The sequence below is a fragment of the Struthio camelus genome, chromosome 5, assembly GCF_040807025.1.
Source record: "Struthio camelus isolate bStrCam1 chromosome 5, bStrCam1.hap1, whole genome shotgun sequence".
Taxonomy (NCBI): domain Eukaryota; kingdom Metazoa; phylum Chordata; class Aves; order Struthioniformes; family Struthionidae; genus Struthio; species Struthio camelus.
The window spans coordinates 33,095,242-33,113,750 of NC_090946.1; the positions used below are offsets into that span (position 1 = coordinate 33,095,242).

Below are 18,509 nucleotides of genomic sequence, written 5' to 3' on the forward strand. Positions count from 1 at the left end.
ATCACTTCGACTTTGTCATGACGTATCTTAAAAAAACATGATATTAGCTTGAAATTGGTGCCAAGAAGCACCAACAAGGGCAGAACAAAACAGAAGAGTAATGACATGCTCACAAGTTTCCCAGGAAATATGTTCTCGGGGCGGGCTAAATGAGATTAGCTGTGGAGTACCACGCTTGATGATAGTTTTCAGAATTCGTTATGGACAAATGTGAGCCCACTTAGGGAGCTGTGAAGTAATTCTTCGCCTCCTGGTAAGGAGGCTGTGTTTCCCTCAGGAGTGTTCTTGAAGAACAACATCCCTAAGAGGATGAATCTCAGGTTTCTCAAGTCCGTGCAGCACAGAGGTTATCATCTCCGCAAAACCGCAGTTTCAGCTATTCCCACATTTTCTTTCAGAAATTATAAGGAATTGCTTTAAATTACTCTTAGGTAAATAAGCAAGCCAGGAGATTAGAGACAATCAGATAATGCAAAAATATCAGTGGAAAATAACTGATTAAAACATGAATTATATTTTGAGATTTCTGTATATTGTATTCTCTTCAGATTTTCAAAGCAAAAGGTACACAGCAACATTTATTCCAATACATTTTTAAGCACATGCAACACTGGTCTCCTATTTGTACATTAATTTCTAAGGCTGTCCAGGAACCTTTACATTAAAAGTGTACAAGAACTCACACACACGTGCATGTATTTCTTCTAACATTAGTCCTGCGGAAAACTTCGATTTTACTTCAAAAATCAAACGTCAGTTCTGCGTGTAGATCTGAGAAATAATCTACCAGCTGTACTGAACTAATTCCTAATCTAAATACCTTGCACTCATCTGCAGCTTGGATTTGAACTACCCGCTGCTAAGCAGATTGTAATGTTTGACTGGAATTGTTCACAACAGTCCAAGGTTTGCAGCAGTGCAGACAAAAACCTGTGTACTCATAAAAACATGCTTGATGCAGATGAAAGCTCGTGGGGATGGTGACATTTAAAACATTAAAATTAATAAAACATAATCACGTATAAACTAGAAAACACATTACAGTTCTTTAAAGATTTCTCATTCATTATCTATTTTGTATAATTACACAATCAGCCTTTCTTTCTGGCTTAAATATTCAGGCCAACTTGCAATAGTAAAAAGTTTGCTAAAATGACCTCTTGTAGAAAGAATGACTGTCTTTAAAATAAATACATATTTTCAAAGATCTTGTATTGCTCTGTGACTATGATGTCCACCAAATTCCACTAGATGTCAGCATTATAAAACAAGTTCGTCAGCTTGCTTTATCACTGCTACCTTGTCTTTGAAATACAGTACATGTCAACTAAATAACTGAGCATATACTTACTTATGGTGGTAAATTCAACAACAACAAAAAAAACCCAGTCTCATTCCATTTTTTTCCCTTAGTTTACCTGATTTGATTAAATCACTTCAAAATAGTCTCATGCTGCAGAAAACGTTTCTAAATAATATGTAAATCATTTCAGTTTTTATAACCATTTTTGCTTATGTAGTGATACGGACTTCTCACTTCAGGAAAAAAAAAAAAAAAAAACCCTACAAACTCCTTTGACGGGGACTGTAACAATACCCCGAAGATAAAGCTCTTTGTGTTAAATACAGTATAGTTGTATCCAAGTTGAAAATTTTAAGGCACATTATTTTTTTTTAAACAATAGGTTCTGAAGTATGGTTACACTCATGCTATTGTGGATGTCCTGTCACAGCTACTATTCATTTCATGGTTTTGTACAAAAAGAATGAAAGACCACAAAATGCAGGAAAAATACAGACAAACACGAACAAGACACAACACAACACATTGATACAATGTACACCGTAACAGCAACGAGCAAATCTTCTGATTCCCTTGAAGAGCACTGACAACGGTAAAGCATTCTTTGTTTTGCACTGTAAATACCTGACTGACTTGTTTGGACACACAGATCTTAATCACTGGATTACCACAACACCTGAACAAAAATGAAAACTAATTTTTCTGATATCTTTCTTGTCAAAACAAAGCTGCCAAGTAATTCTTATTGGAAAAAATACGAAAGAAGTAAAAGGTAACTACAAAAAACATGAGCTAGAACATCTGAGGAAGAGAATACTAGTTAAGGAACATAGGAAACAAAATGGCAAAATGGTAACAGTTCCAGGCATTTATTCCAGTATCTTAAAAAACAAAAATTAAAAAAAAAAAACTTATTCATCACCATTTTAAGATAGAAAAACAAATTTTTAGATTAGGCCAAAGAAATGTGAAATGTTTCCTTTTTGCTTTTTCGCTCCATTTTAAGCCTCTTTTATTCACAGTACAGATACACCTTGCTGGTACATTTTTAGTCACAAGATGCACAAGTTCTGATAAGGAGTGCTGTTCTCTTCTCTCTGTAAACCAGCTCTTTCCTACAAAAACTTGTCACCCCCCCCCCACTCCCCCTGACTTCTCAGTGCCTCATTTGAATTGCAGAATAAATCCACAACTGAGTGCCTTGTATGAGCAGCAGTAGTAGTAAGTTGAGAGCATGCATTCCCCCCCCCCCCCGCCCTCACTCTCAGCCAAGACAAAAAAGTGATGATTATTTGAAATCCACCTCAATACAAATAGAAACATATTTTCTACCTCTTGGCTGAATTTTTTTTCTTTTCAAATTTCACATATGAATCTGAAATTCAGTAAATGAACTAATATGTTCAGCATAAAGGATGCTTTAACCAAAAAAAGAATAAATAAATAAGCAAATATTTTTCCCAACAGTACATCAGTTATTTTGCCTTAATTCTATCTATGCTTTGTTAAAGCATTTTATACTCTTTAATACATTAGATTGCAAGTTTGGCAACTTTTTTTTGTTGTTGCTGTTTTTAATAAAAATTCAGACAGTGTTCTCTGTTTGCAATCAGAACCACAACCTTAGTGCAATATTATATTTATTTCTTACAGTAATTTTGGTTGCCATACAAGAGTATTAAGGATTGGGGAAAAGTGCAAGTTACAGGAGCTTGATTTTTTAATCAGTTGAAATAAGAGGAATTAAAGCACAAAAATTACAGCAACATAGATAACGTGAACACAAGTTGTTACACAAACTATAGCGCGAAACATATTAATATCTAGAAAAAAAAGAAAAAATGTAATGGAAAAATTATCAATATTTGTGGCTCATACACATAATCATCGCCAGATCAACTGGGTAATGCTTTTTAAGAACGGAGAAAAAAAAAAAATCACTATTTTTATTAACTTAAGTACCACAAATAATTAACTTTTGTGATATGTAAATTCTGTAAATCAACAGTCACATCTAGTCATTTTATAATATATGAATTAAACTTAAAATGTTCTCAGACACCCAGGAAAAGGAGTCTGTGCAGTTATACACAATTTACATCTTGTAAGATTTTGGTATTGTATACACAAATATTACAGAAACTAGGCATGTAAATGCAATTTATTTAAATTACAGTATATAAACAAAAGTTGATCCTAAAACCCAGAATATCATAACGTATTTCATAGATCTCTAACAGCTTGTTTTTCACTATCATACTAGCATGAAATAATAGGGTCTTCTCTCTCTCTCTCCCCCCCCCCCCCCCCAAAACGTTTCCAGACTGATGAAAATACTCGGAGGCAACGTTGTATCTGTTACTATTGCTTTCTGCAGCAACATCATCAAACAGAGCTAGAGACCAATTCATCTTGGCAGAGGTGTATTTTATTGGTAAAAGTAGGTCCTTTCAGGCCTCGTTATGTTCAGCTTGTAAGCCACAATGTAAAAATAAACTATTTATTTCATTAGCTCTTCAATGTTTTAAATCTCTTTTCTACGAATTGTATAGTACCTATTCTTTCCGTACCTGAAAAAAAATACAGGAGCACGAAACATACCTGTTTAAGAAAGGGATTACCATCAACTGTAATTTACTGTGTATGTCAGCACTCATTAAACTTAAATTCAACAGTAAGGTTGTGATTAAAAAGCAGCTTAAAAGTCAACTTCTACATTTTCTTTTACTACCATATTTTCTAATGTATTTCCTGGCACATATTATAGAGGTAATATCAACCGTACCCAAAGAAACAAAATGAAACAAAATAAAAAAAAAAGAGAGAGCATGGCATTAGTGGTTTATTTACTGAATTCTGTCATATCACCAAATGGAAGACAACGATGGCTAAATTACCATTTTTACACGTCTTAAAGATGGCCTCAAGTTGCCTGTATCGACTATCTGAATGAGACTGCCATTTTCTACAACAACTGTGGAAAAATTCAGTACTCTTGGAAGTAGAATGCCTTAATACTTGGTTTTTATTACAAGGTTACTTGGAACTTTCAAATACAAATATAGCGTAGTAACAGATCTTAAGTCAAAAGATTTGTTGTTCCATAAAGGGGGCAGGAGGCTAAATATGTTGCTTTTTATGCGTATCCAATGCGTTGGTAACTATAACCACTTTTGAAGAAATAGTCATCCTCCTTTGTAGAAGTTCTAGCAAAGATAGAAAATATAACACAGCTCTGCTGGTTCAGATGCATCCAAATGAGGTTGAATTTTAAAAAGGTCAAGACTTTATAATTATTCCACAGAAATAGTATTAAACCACAAAAGTTTTTTGTTGTTTTAACTTTCTAGCACTGAAGTGGCACAAAGGCTGCCCAGTAGACCAGCCACTTATTTTCTTAAAATATTGTGCTTATAAACTATCTGTACAACTATTTAAACTTGCAGTAAAGAAAGATATTTAAAATGCTAAACCTTATGTACTCATACTAGGGCTGTTGCAGACCTAATTAGACACTTGTTTGTGAGCAAAAAATAATCACAATAAAAAATTAGAGATAGGCTGGACCATATCAAGGACCATAGCAAGGAAAGAAAGTTCAGGTACCTTGCAAAATGTAAGGGAACCTGAAAGTACGGTAAGTAGGCAGTCTAGCCGTCCACGCACCACTTACCCACCTGGAACATGTTGAATATTATGTTAATATTAAGACCTACAAAACTCACAGATATTTAAAGGTGTTAATTACAAGGGGAGGTCAAACATGCAGAGAGAGACTTGTTAACTTAAAAAAAAAAAAAAAAAAAGTCAGATTAAAAAAAAAAATCTGTGCGTTTCCCCCCTGCTGGCTGAAGTCTCGGGAAAGGGCAGGCTCTGGCAGCCGCTTGCGGAGCGGCCGGGTCCACGCGGAGCCCTGTCTGCCCACTCCGTGGCAGGGTGGGCGCACCTCTCCCCGCACCTCGCCGCAGCTGCGCAAAGAAATCACGGCAGGTCGGGGGGAAGCCGCCAGCTCCCTGCTGAGCGCTCAGTTTGCTGGCCTTGACAAGAAGCCAGTATATGTTAAAAATGACAAAAATGAGAAACTGGATACCTACCCAATTCTCCTGGCCCTTGGCACACTTGCATTCTGAGACACTGCAGACCTCTTTCCACCTTCGTATTAGCTTTTTCTACCTTTTTCTGTTTTTTTTTTTTTTTTTTTAAAACCTGAAACATTTCCACTTCCACTAACAGGCCGATATCCCTCTCTTATTGAAAATACTGGCAACCTTCCCATGGATTTCAATGGGAACATTCATCTATCTTTTCATTTCTTCTTGACCTGATGTTTAAAATGGCTAAGCACTTACGACTCACTGAATTAAGCAGTCTCTCTCGGGGTTCAGCATATTTGAGTATCTGACTGTGAAGTCTAAAAGATGCATCTGTACATAAACCCAAATTGTTTCTGGCTTGTAGAGTTCACGTTGCGCCTTCGCAGTAGTTCAGCTGGTTGAAAACTGGGGGTCTCAGGTTCAAACTAGCTTCATTTTGTTGTACCTCTAAGGGAGCGGTCTTTCTCAGTTTTTATGCAACTCTGCATCGTCTTACAGGTCAAGTCAATGGAGCATGTTATTGAACTTGTTCTGCCACCTTGGAAGAGCACTAAATATAACTGCAGAAATAAAGAAATACCAAGTAAAACAGAGCAAGGTTACCTTTGAACTAATTCCAGCAAAACAACCAGCTTCACTGCTAATAAATCAGAGAGCTAAACTAGTTGAAAAACAGTAATGTGAACTTCTGTACCTGCCTTAAAATTGCGCCTCTAATACTAACAAAAATGGTTTAAAAAGGTAACGAAGCTTGTGTCTCTCCTCCTAAAATGAATTAAAGGTTTGGGAAGGAAACCTGTTAGGAGACTGAATGAACGTCAAGAAGTGAATATAGTGCTTTTGAATTTAAAAAGTGAAATGCTTGCAGTTCTAAATGGAAAGAAAATTGATATGCAATGGTTCCAGCAGAAGGGCGTTATCAATAGATGATAATATTTTTGAAGTTAACAACTTTTTTTCTCTCTCTCTCTCATCTCCCCACAACTTTGAAATAGAATGGCCCCACTCACGTAACATGTTTAGATTTATGTTTGGGCATGTAGCATACAGTCTGCATTACCTGAGTACCAGAAATTAAGCACCCCCCTCCCCCACCCTAATTTGGCTGGCACTCGCAGACAGACAAGGCATTTGGGGTATTTCAGTACCAGCCCATCTCTAGTTATCAACAGAAGTTTGTGAGGCAAAATAGCTATTCTTATCTGTCCAGCAGCTGTTTCAGAGCTCTTTCTATGTTCATTCTGTGCCCAACTCTAGTCACTCCAAGGTCTATCAGATCTTCCTTTTGTAGATTTGGTAAATGAGTGCCATCTATTTCATTGTCCATAAATGTTTCTTTATGTTCACCTAAGTTTAGACTTTCCAACCAATCTGCCACATCTGGTTTAGTCCACAGGTGGACAGGCTTAGTTGTAAAAGGCTTATTTGAGATTGGCTGTTGTAATATTGAGGGAGAAGGAGACCTGCTGCGCCCTGTGGTCAAGCCAAATAAGTCCCCAGAGGGGGGCTGGCTGGGTAGGCTAAATACATCAGACAGAGTTGGAGAAGGAGATGAAGCTGAAGCAGAAGCAGTCAGAGGAGCAGGCATGATGTCTTTATTAATCTCTGTAGGTGAAACCACAGGGCTTGGAGCATGCCTTGCTCCTGAGGTCCTACTGTCATAGTCTGGAGACCTGCTCTGCAGTGTGATCGGCTGGCTGGCTCCAGGGCGGACAGTGAAAGTGATTGTTGTACTTCGGGTACCTGAGACAGTACTCATGACTTCTGTGCTCCTGAAATTGTAAACAGACGAGAAAAATTAGACACATCTGCAACCAGCTGAAAGGTCATCCATATCAATACATGGTAAATGTGGATTTGGCATGGCACTTCTTTTTTTTTCCCCCCATGTGAGCAGTATCAGGTTGAAACTACTCAGAAGATGTCATTAAATCTCTCCCATTAAAAAATCATCAATGGTAAGCCATGATTAGAAACAAAACCTTTGTTTGTGAGCAGGTCAGAAAAACACCTTCCAGAGCATGTTCTTTGACAGGCTACAATAAATTAACTCTCAGTTACATGAGAAACACCAGGTATAATGAGCACAGAGGCCCTTTGTGTTGCCCAGGAAGTACAAACAGGAGTTGATCTTCCTTTCATTGAATGGGAGGGGTGGGAGCCTTCCTTTCAGCTTTGGCCTACCAGTTTTAAACACCATAAGATAACATAGCTAATAATACTGTAGTTATGGAAAACATTTGAAGCATGTTATTAACTTGGATTTCGGACACTTAGGCGTCTACCTCTTTGTGAATTTTAGGGTATATTTGAATTCCTATTCACTCACAGAACATGCTCCAGAGCTCCTCTTATTGCCTTTTCTGTTCGGCAGGCCTTCTCACGCTTTCAAAATGAAACAGTCTTGCTGACGAGGGTTTATAAAAGGACTCGTGTGGCTTTTTACACAGAAATTATACTTTGGTAGCTTCACTACAAAAGTTAGGAGACAAAATCTTAGTTACTGTGTATGCCCAGAGGTGCTGTAAGTCGTGATCAAGCCACTGGCACCTCTCTCTTGCCTAACGGAAATTTGAGATTACAAACTCAGCATGCACAAGACTTCCTGCTCAGATTTAGAAGCAGAAGACCAAGACTTGAGTATGCTCAAAATGCTCCTCATAGCCTCTGCCTCTCATGGGAAAACACTGCCAGTTAGTGTGTCTACTTCAGGGTCTCCAGCTGAACCTTTAGGTGCCTTAAACTCCAGAGTTTTTCACTTTAAAAATATCCTACCAACTAGAAACCTTCGGCTAACTAATTTCAGGCACTTTCAGTCCTAAGTAGGGAGCCCAGGCTTTCTGTATCATCCCTGAAGCGATGCCAGCAGCTCCAGAAGATGATCTGGAGCAAGCCGTAGTTGTGTTTCCAACTTGAACACCAAATGCCTGCTGTATCTTGGTGCTAGGCCGTCCCCAGTCCCAACCTGTCCTCCCCCTGGCAGGACTAAAGATGCCTTTGGTTTGCGATGGCAGAAACAAATGCTTTCATTAGTAACGCAGTTTCACCACTGTGCACAGAAGATTTTATGGGGCAGCCAAAGAAAGAGTATGGCTGCCTAGCCCCATATTTAAAGTGCTATTGTGGAAGAAACTAGAGTGTCTGCCTGAATGACTGCTTCACTATTTTGGGTTAACAGCTGCTAAGCGAAATACCAAAAAGGGTCCATGTAGCAGGAATCAGACCTACACCTGCTCTCCTTGTGGTATGTCCCTCACCACTAGATATGCTTTGTAGATCATACCCCCCCTCACGTTCCCCTGTCCTAGGGAATCAGGAAGCCTTGCTCCCTCCTTCTGTGACCCCAGGAAGCAGGATATTGTGCGCAGGGTTAGCCTGTCTCACCGAACAGGGGCCCCAGTGCAACGCAACTGTGAACTCCCACAGGCGTGACTTGAATTTGGTCTTCTGCTTCCTGAACAGAGTAGTGGTTAAAACTTTAACTAAAAAAGAGGGTGGTACCCACTTCCTCATCAGCTGCCCTAACCTGCTCCCCCTAATCATCCTTTGCCAAAAAGAAAAAAACGTAGGCAGCGAACCTGAGGCGATGATAATGAGCTATTAACTCCTCTCTCTCATAGCAACTTTACTGCAGCCACAGGTACTCTCCAAAGTCCTGGTAGTACTGAACTGGAGGTCTCCCTCAACATTTCCTTGGTTTGCTGCTGGCTGTCATGAATCCTATTTCTACCTGCTCCATGTACCATGCTTGGGGTTTCGGCACATAATTCAGGGTAGAGAAATCAAGAAATGCCACAAACCTAGGCAACAGGTAACTTCGAGCACTGCTGCACTGAGATTCAGAGCACGTTCGTATCATAGTGAGTATCTTCCAAATAAAACTCCAACACTCCGTCATTAGAAAAGCTCTAAGAATAACTCTCCGGAGAATATACATGCTAGTTATTCACACAAACAATCCCACTGACTTCCCACAAAGTGTTCCATATATTTCAATGGGACCAGGGGGATCCTTTTGAGGGCTGAAATATGAGTACTTCACTGAAAACACAGTAGGAGCAATACTTTTAGCACTTATGTCATTGTAATTTTACAAAGAAAGGAAACACTTGGCAAGGTTTTTGAGTGCTTCCTGTGATTTGTTTGGAGCTTAATGGCTCCCATTGTCTTTCAGGAGGGGAGGTAACATTCTTAAAAATAAGTCTGTGTCAAGAAACTATTAAATGCTACTAACCAAGGGGAGCAAATTATTTCTACCTACTTTAACTTAGCCTTAGGAGTCTCGTGTACCTTAATAAGGCATGATATCATTTTAAATCAACAAAAAAGTGCTTTGAAAGAGGTTGGGATAATGCTCTCCTAGTTTTTGCAAGAAGGGCAGGAAGAGTTCTATGTAAATGTGGGCTTCTCCCTACCTCTGTATTTGCAGGCAACCTTTTATTTAACTTTCCTGTACTGCAAGTATCAGAAAATACCGGTTTGTATTCATATCAATTGTGGCAATACCAAACAGATGATGAAAATTCATCCTCTATTATGCTAGACGCAGGCAGATCACTTCTGTTACTTGACCAGCAACTCTGGGTTCAGTGTCCACCTCCCACTTTGTAACTTACTTTTGTGCTTCTTCTGTGTATCGTTCCTTTCACAGATTCCCTGTACATCCTTGTCCAGGAAACCATTGTCACTGTTCCTTTAAACAACTCATACTAAACCACTAACACAAAATCCCAAAAATCAAACTGTGTGCTGTCATTTTAAGCATTCTTTAGACTAGTGTTATCTAACCTCCTCAGTCCCACAGGCAGTAGCACTGGGTGAGCAATGCAACACGGGCAACATTGTACTTTGCTCTTCCTGTCAGCCTGGATCACAGTAATAACTGCTTGTGGCTACAAGCAATATTGAAAGATCTGTAGGCATCTTGCTTTTTTCAAGCCATGGGTTCAGGACTACTGACTAATGAAACAGAACTCTGAAATTATGATAAGAAAAATATTTGTTTGAGTTGATGAACGAGATCGAAACATCAGCTCACTTTATAGACACATCAGTACTCAAGCTATGATAAACATTAACCCTTTTATGGCACCCTCATTTCACAAAGCTCAGAGCACTTCACTAACAAGAGCAAATTTACTCCTACAGCAACACGCCTTCTCTGAGAAAGTCATTAACGCGACTGCACACCTGGGAACACACACGGCCCGAACCACTGATGTGTCCCCGCTAAAGCCACTGCTGCAACAGCAGTGCTATTTAGGCCTAACTTTAAAGTAACTAGCTGGAAGATTAGGGGCCAATCTAACCACAGCAGCGAGGGGTCACTGCTGCCTGCATCATTATTCAGCAGCCTGTGTGAGGAAGTGTGTGCCGAGCTCCACGGTGCCATGCTTCAGCTGGCACCGGCACCAGCTCCACATGCCTTTGTGGTACGGACACAGCCCTCCTGAAGGTCACGCAAGTCTGCCAGAACCAACAACAGCTTTTCCAGATTTCCAGCCCAAAGCCCAGGACTCATTTTTCCCTTCTTTTTTTTTTCCCCTTCTTTCACTTGCCATGTCAACTCCAGTGTTACCCAGACTGCTGTATTGTGGTTGTAATTCAAGAAAAACACACACCTTTGTGTAACTCCTAGCTGTCCTAATTATAATTTACAGTATCTGCAATCCAATCTGCGATGCAGCTACACCCTTGACACCAAGAGCTGTGTAGGATTTCATGGTTGATTTGTATCCTGTTCAATAAGGGGGCAAGTACCTGCCAGCTGGACAGCAGACATGTTTCTGTTATGTTGTGGGTTTTTGCAAATTTTTAGTAAGAGCAATTTCTTATGCCTTATTTGATCATCTGTTATACTAAACATATTAAATCCAAGTTAAACCTGCCCAAACCCCCAAACCTGCATTTCATTTTGAATTGTATATTTAAAAAAGTGAAAAGTATGACTGATAATTATGTTACATGAAATTTATCTTACTAGAATCAGCATATGGTAGTAACTTATAAACATGCACTGCTGTAAGACCGTATTGATTACAATGCCTATTATGTTGTCTCATATTAAAATCACAATATGTAATTCCTGTGTCACAATGATGCTCTCCCCAAGTATAAAAGCCATTAACCGGGCTTGAATGCAAGAAATTCTTCTAAATTTTAAATTAGATTTGCAGGATCAATATTTACTGTTAATTTAACATCAAAGGCAGCTCAGGGAAAGAAGACACGCTGCAACAGCTCCTAGGAGCTTCCCATGTAAAACTCAGAAAACATTAGGCTCTTCTCATGAGAGCTGTCCTATACTGTAACTTGCCAAGACTTGCTGGCTCTGACCAAAGCTCTTTCACTGTCTTAGAGAAAAAAAAAATCTCAACAAAAAAGGCAACCAATGAAATATATACAGAGCTATAGTGTGATATTAAGTTTTTACAGATTTCTGGGAACATACAAAACCAAAATTTTGTCTTTATCTCCTATAATATTTATATTGTATTTCTGGGTTGTCAAATAAAATTTTACAGTAGGAAAGGGAGGAAGACAGAAGGTTGTCTGGTTTGGGAGGAAGATCGAAAACAAGGGTTGATGTGATGACTGGCAGGATGCAGTACTGGAGATATTTTAGTGAGAAGAATTGAGAAATGGTTAGTGTCTGCTGCAAGAAATACCATATCAGCTGCAGCAAAGCATAATCATTAAAGGTCTGTGGAAGTCTGTTCAAGAATAACAGCTTCAATGTGGATGGAGGAAAGACTTGGCAATAGGCGGTAAGGGAATGGGCCTGATGGGGGAGTGGACCGGGAGGTCGCTGCGGCAGGCTGGGCCGTCCGCATTTGGAGAGCGGAAGGCAAAAACATCAGGGCATGCCAGCAGTGGAAGAGGAAAAACCTCACAGCCTAAAATGAGCAAAGACCCAATAGTTACAGCTACAGCAGAGCTTGATTATCTAGAGGACTAGTTTACCTTTATTTTTAACCTCATAAAAGTACGTAAAACTGCGCTAATCATACCCTCCCTCCGAAAATCCTGCAGAATTTGGGTATGCTTGAAAAACGAAGCCCCTTATTCAGGTGCCTAGCCTAGTTCAGGAATCCACTCCTAGGTGCCTGTTCTTATAAAAATCTTTGCTGGATACTTCTCTGATAAAAGTGGCTTTTATTTCAGTTTGAGATTACATCCTATTTCTGGTTTTTAGAATGGCTACCATTTCTGGATTAGGGCAAGCTAATCCACATACCACTTTGTTACAAAGTCAACACTGTAATTACTAAAATGCAATAGCAATGAGTGAGCATTAAAAAAAGCAGAACGTACAACATAGAATATTCTATGCTTTATGGTCGTCACTTACTTCACGGCACTTCAGCATGACCCTCTTCTGACAACAGCAGTCATGAGAGCAAATAAAAATGACAAAATGGAATGACTGAAACACTGCAGAAATTACTTACAAAGCAAGCAATCCTGTGAAAACTGGCTGACAAACAATTAGCGAAATGAAATGAATCTAGTGGACACAATAGTAAACTCAAAAAACCAAGGTGTTAGAATTATCCCACAAGAGATGTGTTTCATAATCCGGAAAATCCAGAGATTCCTTACAATAAACCAAACGTAGGATCAGTCACTATGCAGGACTCTCTACCAAGTTCAGTTCTGCCTTACCTGGTTGTGGAAAAATAGGAACTTTCCAGATATTTATTAAAAAAAAAATTCATACATTCATAAAAACCTTTACCATAGACAGCTTGATTTTTAAAACTATATAAGCTATATCAACACAATACAAATTATTTGTCCTAAGGGACTTAATCCTGCATGGTTAAGCATCCTCCACAACTCCTTATATACAATAACTCCATTTATAATGAGCATTTACCACGAGTAAGAACGATGCCCAACCTGCCACAAAGGACACTGGAGCAGTCTGCAAACACGGCCAGAGAAACAGAAGCACCATTTAAAATGTAACCTGCTTCTTCCTATGGCAAAGCTATCGATAATTTTGGTATGCTGACAGTGAGACCAGTAACAGCTATTGTTCAATGTACCTTATTAGTACATTGCATCAGGTGAAGCCATGGCGGAAAGATGATGTTTTCACTGGGGGCTGTGTTTTTTTCTCCTTCACAGCCCCTAGGTTTATTCTGTGCTAATCACGCTGACATTATTCAGTCGATCTTCCAGGTTGCACTGATCATTATGTTGCTAAGCAACTCCCTGGCTCAGAGACAGAGTAAGCACTAGTCTGTTAGCCTGCTAAAACCTTGCATTAGTCTTCTCCCGATTTCTTTTATCAGCTCCATAGAAAAGTCAGTGGCTTTTCAAGTGAATTTATGGCACTGCTATATTTATAGCATAATAGTCGATAGTGTCGTTACACTTCCCATGCCTTCCATCCCACTCTCTGACAACAGAGAGTCACCTTCCAAACAACTGGTTTTCTGTTTTTTGCTTTTTTTTTTTTTTTCCTTTTAGCTCTGTACCTGTGCCTATGCAAATTCAGAAATGGAAATCATGATCAAAATTCATCATTAGAATTTTAGCTATTGATATCTGGCTCAGGTAGGACACCATACCCAAACATCTGAGACCTCTTCTTCAAGGAAGGTTGGGCAAAAAAGGAGGAAGCAAGGAAGTGACAGTTGTATATTGTGGCCTCTGATTTAAAACCTAGATTACACAGAGAAATTAGATAAAAGTTTTACCATCAAGACTGAACCCCAAGATTTCTTAGAGCAAATGATGGCCATGCCAATTCAAAAGCTGTGGTCTGGTACCTTCTCATCAAATCTTTTACTTATGCATTTACTAGCAGAAATAAAGCAAGCATGTCCTTTCGTTTTGTCCTTCCCCTTTTTCCTTCCCCTTCCATCCTCCTCTCTCCTTTTTCCCAGCCGGTCACTGCTGCCAAGAAGCAGATAGTTTCCAGCCCAACGTTTCCATCCTCTATTTGAAAATCTTTAAACTCAGTGTCTCCATAAGAACAATGGAAATTATAAATACACAGTATAGACTTCTTTCTAAAACAACTTATGAAGAAAAAAAGCAGGTCTAGGGTCTTTTTTAATGTAATAATTGAGAGGGAATTGCTGCTCAGTTCTATAAAACAATCTCTTCATAGCCCTCATTTATCAAAAAACACATAAAAGATACATTTCATGGTTTTCTGTAGTGAGCCATTACCCAACTATCTACAATTTAATTCACCTTTAGGCTGCCTTAACAGTGCAACTGCTATGATTGAACTACAATTGTATGACTACTAGCTGTGCAAAAATAACTTCTAGTGATATTTAGAAATGCTATCTGGGCTATAACTTCATACCTTTCACAATGAACAAATATATATTTTTAATTTTATCAGGCTGCTAGTGCTGAACGTTGTGAGCACAACTCAAGCGAGCCTGTGAACAGTGTTACTATTTATAACACTTTCCATTACCTCTCTTTGGCTGAAAGATATGAACAGGCCTACTCATTTTTTTCCTTTAGCAGAGCTAATGAGTTGTTCTCTAATTCAAAAGAATTCCTGCATTCTGTGAGCTAAACTGAGCTCTCTTTCGAATGCTGCTTCACAGAAAAGGGGTTCACAAGCTCTGCACTTGGGTATCCTAAGTTCTAGTGTTAGAAAGAACTCTCCTAACTTTCTCTAAAATATAACATATATGGGATTGCTCTTCGCAGAATCACAGAAAGGCCAAGGTTGGAGGGGACCTCTGGAAATCATCTAGTCCAACCTCCCTGCTCAAGCAGGGTCATCTAGAGCACATTGCCCAGGATCACATCCAGGTGGGTATTTAAATATCTCCAGCGAAGGAGACTCCACTACCTCTCTGGGCAACCTGTGCCAGTGCTCTGTCACCCTCACAGGAAAGAAGTTTGTCCTCAGGTTCAGATGGAACTTCCTGTGGTTCAGTTTCTGCCCGTTGCCTCTTGTCCTGTCGCTGGGCACCACGGAGAAGAGGCTGGCCTCATCCTCTTGACACTCCCCCTTCAGATACTTGTACACGTTGATGAGTTCGCCTCTCCATCTTCTCTTCTCCAGGCTGAACAGGCCCAGCTCTTGCAGTCTTTCTTCAGAGGAGAGATGCTCCAGCCCTCTAATCATCTTGGTAGCCCTCCGCTGGACTCTCTCCAGGAGTGCCATGTCTCTCTTGTACTGGGGAGCCCAGAAATGGACACAGTACTCCAGGGGAGGCCTCCCCAGGGCTGAGGAGAGGGGCAGGATCACCTCCCTCCACCTGCTGGCAACACTCTGCCTAATGCACCTCAGGAGACCATTGGCCTTCTTGGCCATAAAGGCGCATTGCTGGCTCATGCTTAACTTGTTGTCCACCAGCACTCCCAGGTCCTTCTCGGCAGAGCTGCTTTCCAGCAGGTCAACCCCCAGCCTGTACTGCTGCATGGGGTTATTCCTGCCTAGGCGCAGGACCCTGCACTTGCCTTTGTTGAACTTCAGGAGGTTCCTCTCCGCCCAGCTCTCCAGCCTGTCCAGGTCCCTCTGAATGGCAGCACAGTCTTCTGGTGTGTCAGCCACTCCCCCCAGTTCTGTATCATCAGCAAACTTGCTGAGGGTGCACTCTGTCCCTTCTTCCAGGTCATCGAGGAATATGTTGAACAAGACTGGACCCAGGACTGACCCCTGGGGGACACCACTAGCCACAGGCCTCCAACTAGACTGTGCCACTGACCACAACCCTCTGAGCTCGGCCATCCAGCCAGTTCTCAATCCACCTCACTGGCCACTCATCTAGCCCACGCTTCCTGAGCTTACCTAGGAGGATGGGATGGGAGGCAGTGTCAAAAGCCTTGCTGAAGTCCAGGGAGACAACATCCACTGCTCTCCCCTCATCTACCCAGCCAGTCATTCCGTCATAGAAGGCTTTCAGATTGGTCAAGCATGATTTCCCTTTGGTGAATCCATGCTGACTACTCCTGATCACCTTCTTGTCCTCCAGATGCTTAGTGAGGACCTCCAGGAGGAGCTGTTCCATCACCTTTCCAGGGATGGAGGTGAGGCTGACAGGCCTGTAGTTTCCTGGCTCCTCCTCCTTGCTCTTTTGGAAGACTGGGGTGACATTGGCTTTCTTCCAGTCCTCAGGCACCTCTCCTGCTCTCCAGGACCTTTCAAAGAGGATGGAGAGTGGCCTAGCGATAACATCCGCCAGCTCCCTCAGCACTCGTGGGTGCATCCCATCGGGGCCCACAGATTTGTGGATGTCAAGTTTGGACAAATGATCTCTAACCCGATCCTCCTTGAGTAAGGGAGAGTCTTCCTTTCTCCAGACTCCCTCTCTTGTCCCCAGGGTCTGGAATTCCTGAGGACTGGCCTTAGCAGTGAAGACTGAAGAAAAGAAGGCATTCAGCAACTCTGCCTTCTCTGCGTCCGTCGTTACCAGGGCACCCACCCCATTCAGCAGTGGGCCCACGTTTTCCCTAGTCTTCCTTTTGCTACTGATGTAACCGAAGAAGTCCTTCTTGTTGTCCTTGACATCCCTTGCCAGATTTAATTCCAAGTGGGCCTTAGCTTTCCTTGTTGCATCCCTGCATACTCTGACAATATCCCCATATTCATCCCAAGTGGCCTGTCCCCTTTTCCACATTCTGTACACTTCTTTCCTCTGCTGGAGTTTTGCCAGTAGTTCCTTGCTCATCCATGCAGGTCTCCTGCCCACTTTGCTGGACTTTTTACTCATAGGGATGCACCTGTCTTGAGCCTGGAGGAAATGATGCTTGAATGGGCATTCAAGCTTGAATGGGTACCAGCTCTCCTGGACCCCCCTTCCTTCTAGGGCCCTACCCCATGAGATTCCTCCAAGTAGGTCCCTGAAGAGGGCAAAGTTAGCTCTCCTGAAGTCCAGCGTTGCAATCCTACTTATTGCCCTGCTCCCTCCTCGCAGGATCCTGAACTCCACCATCTCATGGTCACTGCAGCCAAGGCTGCCCCCAACCTTCACGTCTCCAACTAGACCTTCTGTGTTCATTAGTACAAGGTCTAGCAGCACACCTCTCCTTGCTGGCTTTTCTACCACCTGTGTCTTGTTTCCATGACAGATTGCTTTTCTCCAGTGATTCAACAGTTCTTCAGAAATTCTTTCTAGCCTTTACACCTGTTCAAGTTTCTTTTCACAAAAGAGATGCATCTCCATTTGCTTCTACATTTGATTTTCCTCTCAGAAATGCAGCACTTTTTACAGTACATTGTAGTTACTTGCCTCACAGCTACTTCCTAATAAAACAGGAACGAGAAAGATCTCTGCTGTAACCTGGAAATAACAACCAGGCTAAAGCATAAAATATAAATACTCTTATACATAACGAAGTTAGAGGTAACATGTTCATATGACTTAAGAAGAAAGATGATTGATCAAGCTTAAGTAAAACTTGTATTCTTAAAGACATAAGAAAAATAGTATGGAACGAAACTGTCAGATTCATCTACAAGACAAGTCGCATGTATGCTAAAGCTTTAGTGCATGAGAATTGAGGATTTTACGATCGCCCAAGGTAGTCTCAAACGTACAGGGTTCCACTGCTGGGCTAACTTTTGTTTAAAGATTGTCTTCATCAAACGGCCAGTCTGTATTGTTTTTTCTTGTAAAGTTTTCATTGTAATTGCTTTTAATGTACTAAGCCTTCTTCCTGTACAGGCAGCTCAATATCTACTCCATTTAGTAAGCCACACTGACAGGAATTCCAGAATTTTGGCTTTTTTCTTCTCTTTCTTCATTCTAAAAATTCTGTATGAACCACTATACCTTCCAGTCACCAGTTTAACAACTTACATGTTGCAGGAAATAATACATCTACCTGACTCTGAGGCTTTGGATCTCACTACCATGTGATCAATCTGAATGAGGTATCATTTGCAATTAACAGAGCCACCCTCTCCATAAAACCAAATCATCTTCTTTATGCTTGCTTTTCAAAGGCAGGGTTAGATACTATCCAGCAGAATAGTTCTCAGAAAATTTACTTAAATGGTATAATTAAAACAGGCTAAAAAACAGCGCTATGTTTCGGCAAAAAATTGATGTCTATGGAGCAGGCCACAGCAAACAGTTCGCAATGCTGCAGTGCAGGATACTAACATGCTGCTATACGTAAGG

The 18,509-nt window shown here is 40.7% G+C and overlaps 1 protein-coding gene across 2 annotated transcripts in view; it reads right to left on the bottom strand.

The window, feature by feature from the left end:
• Positions 1-495: 495 nt before the first annotated feature.
• The window catches only part of SHANK2 (SH3 and multiple ankyrin repeat domains 2), a 339,001-nt gene continuing 320,987 nt past the window's right edge, over positions 496-18,509 (bottom strand). For both annotated transcript variants that reach the window (XM_068945429.1, XM_068945428.1), the window contains one exon: positions 496-7,169. In XM_068945429.1, the coding sequence (XP_068801530.1) occupies positions 6,596-7,169 (574 nt within the window). In that variant the 3' untranslated portion in view covers positions 496-6,595. The remainder of the gene's footprint in view (positions 7,170-18,509) is intronic.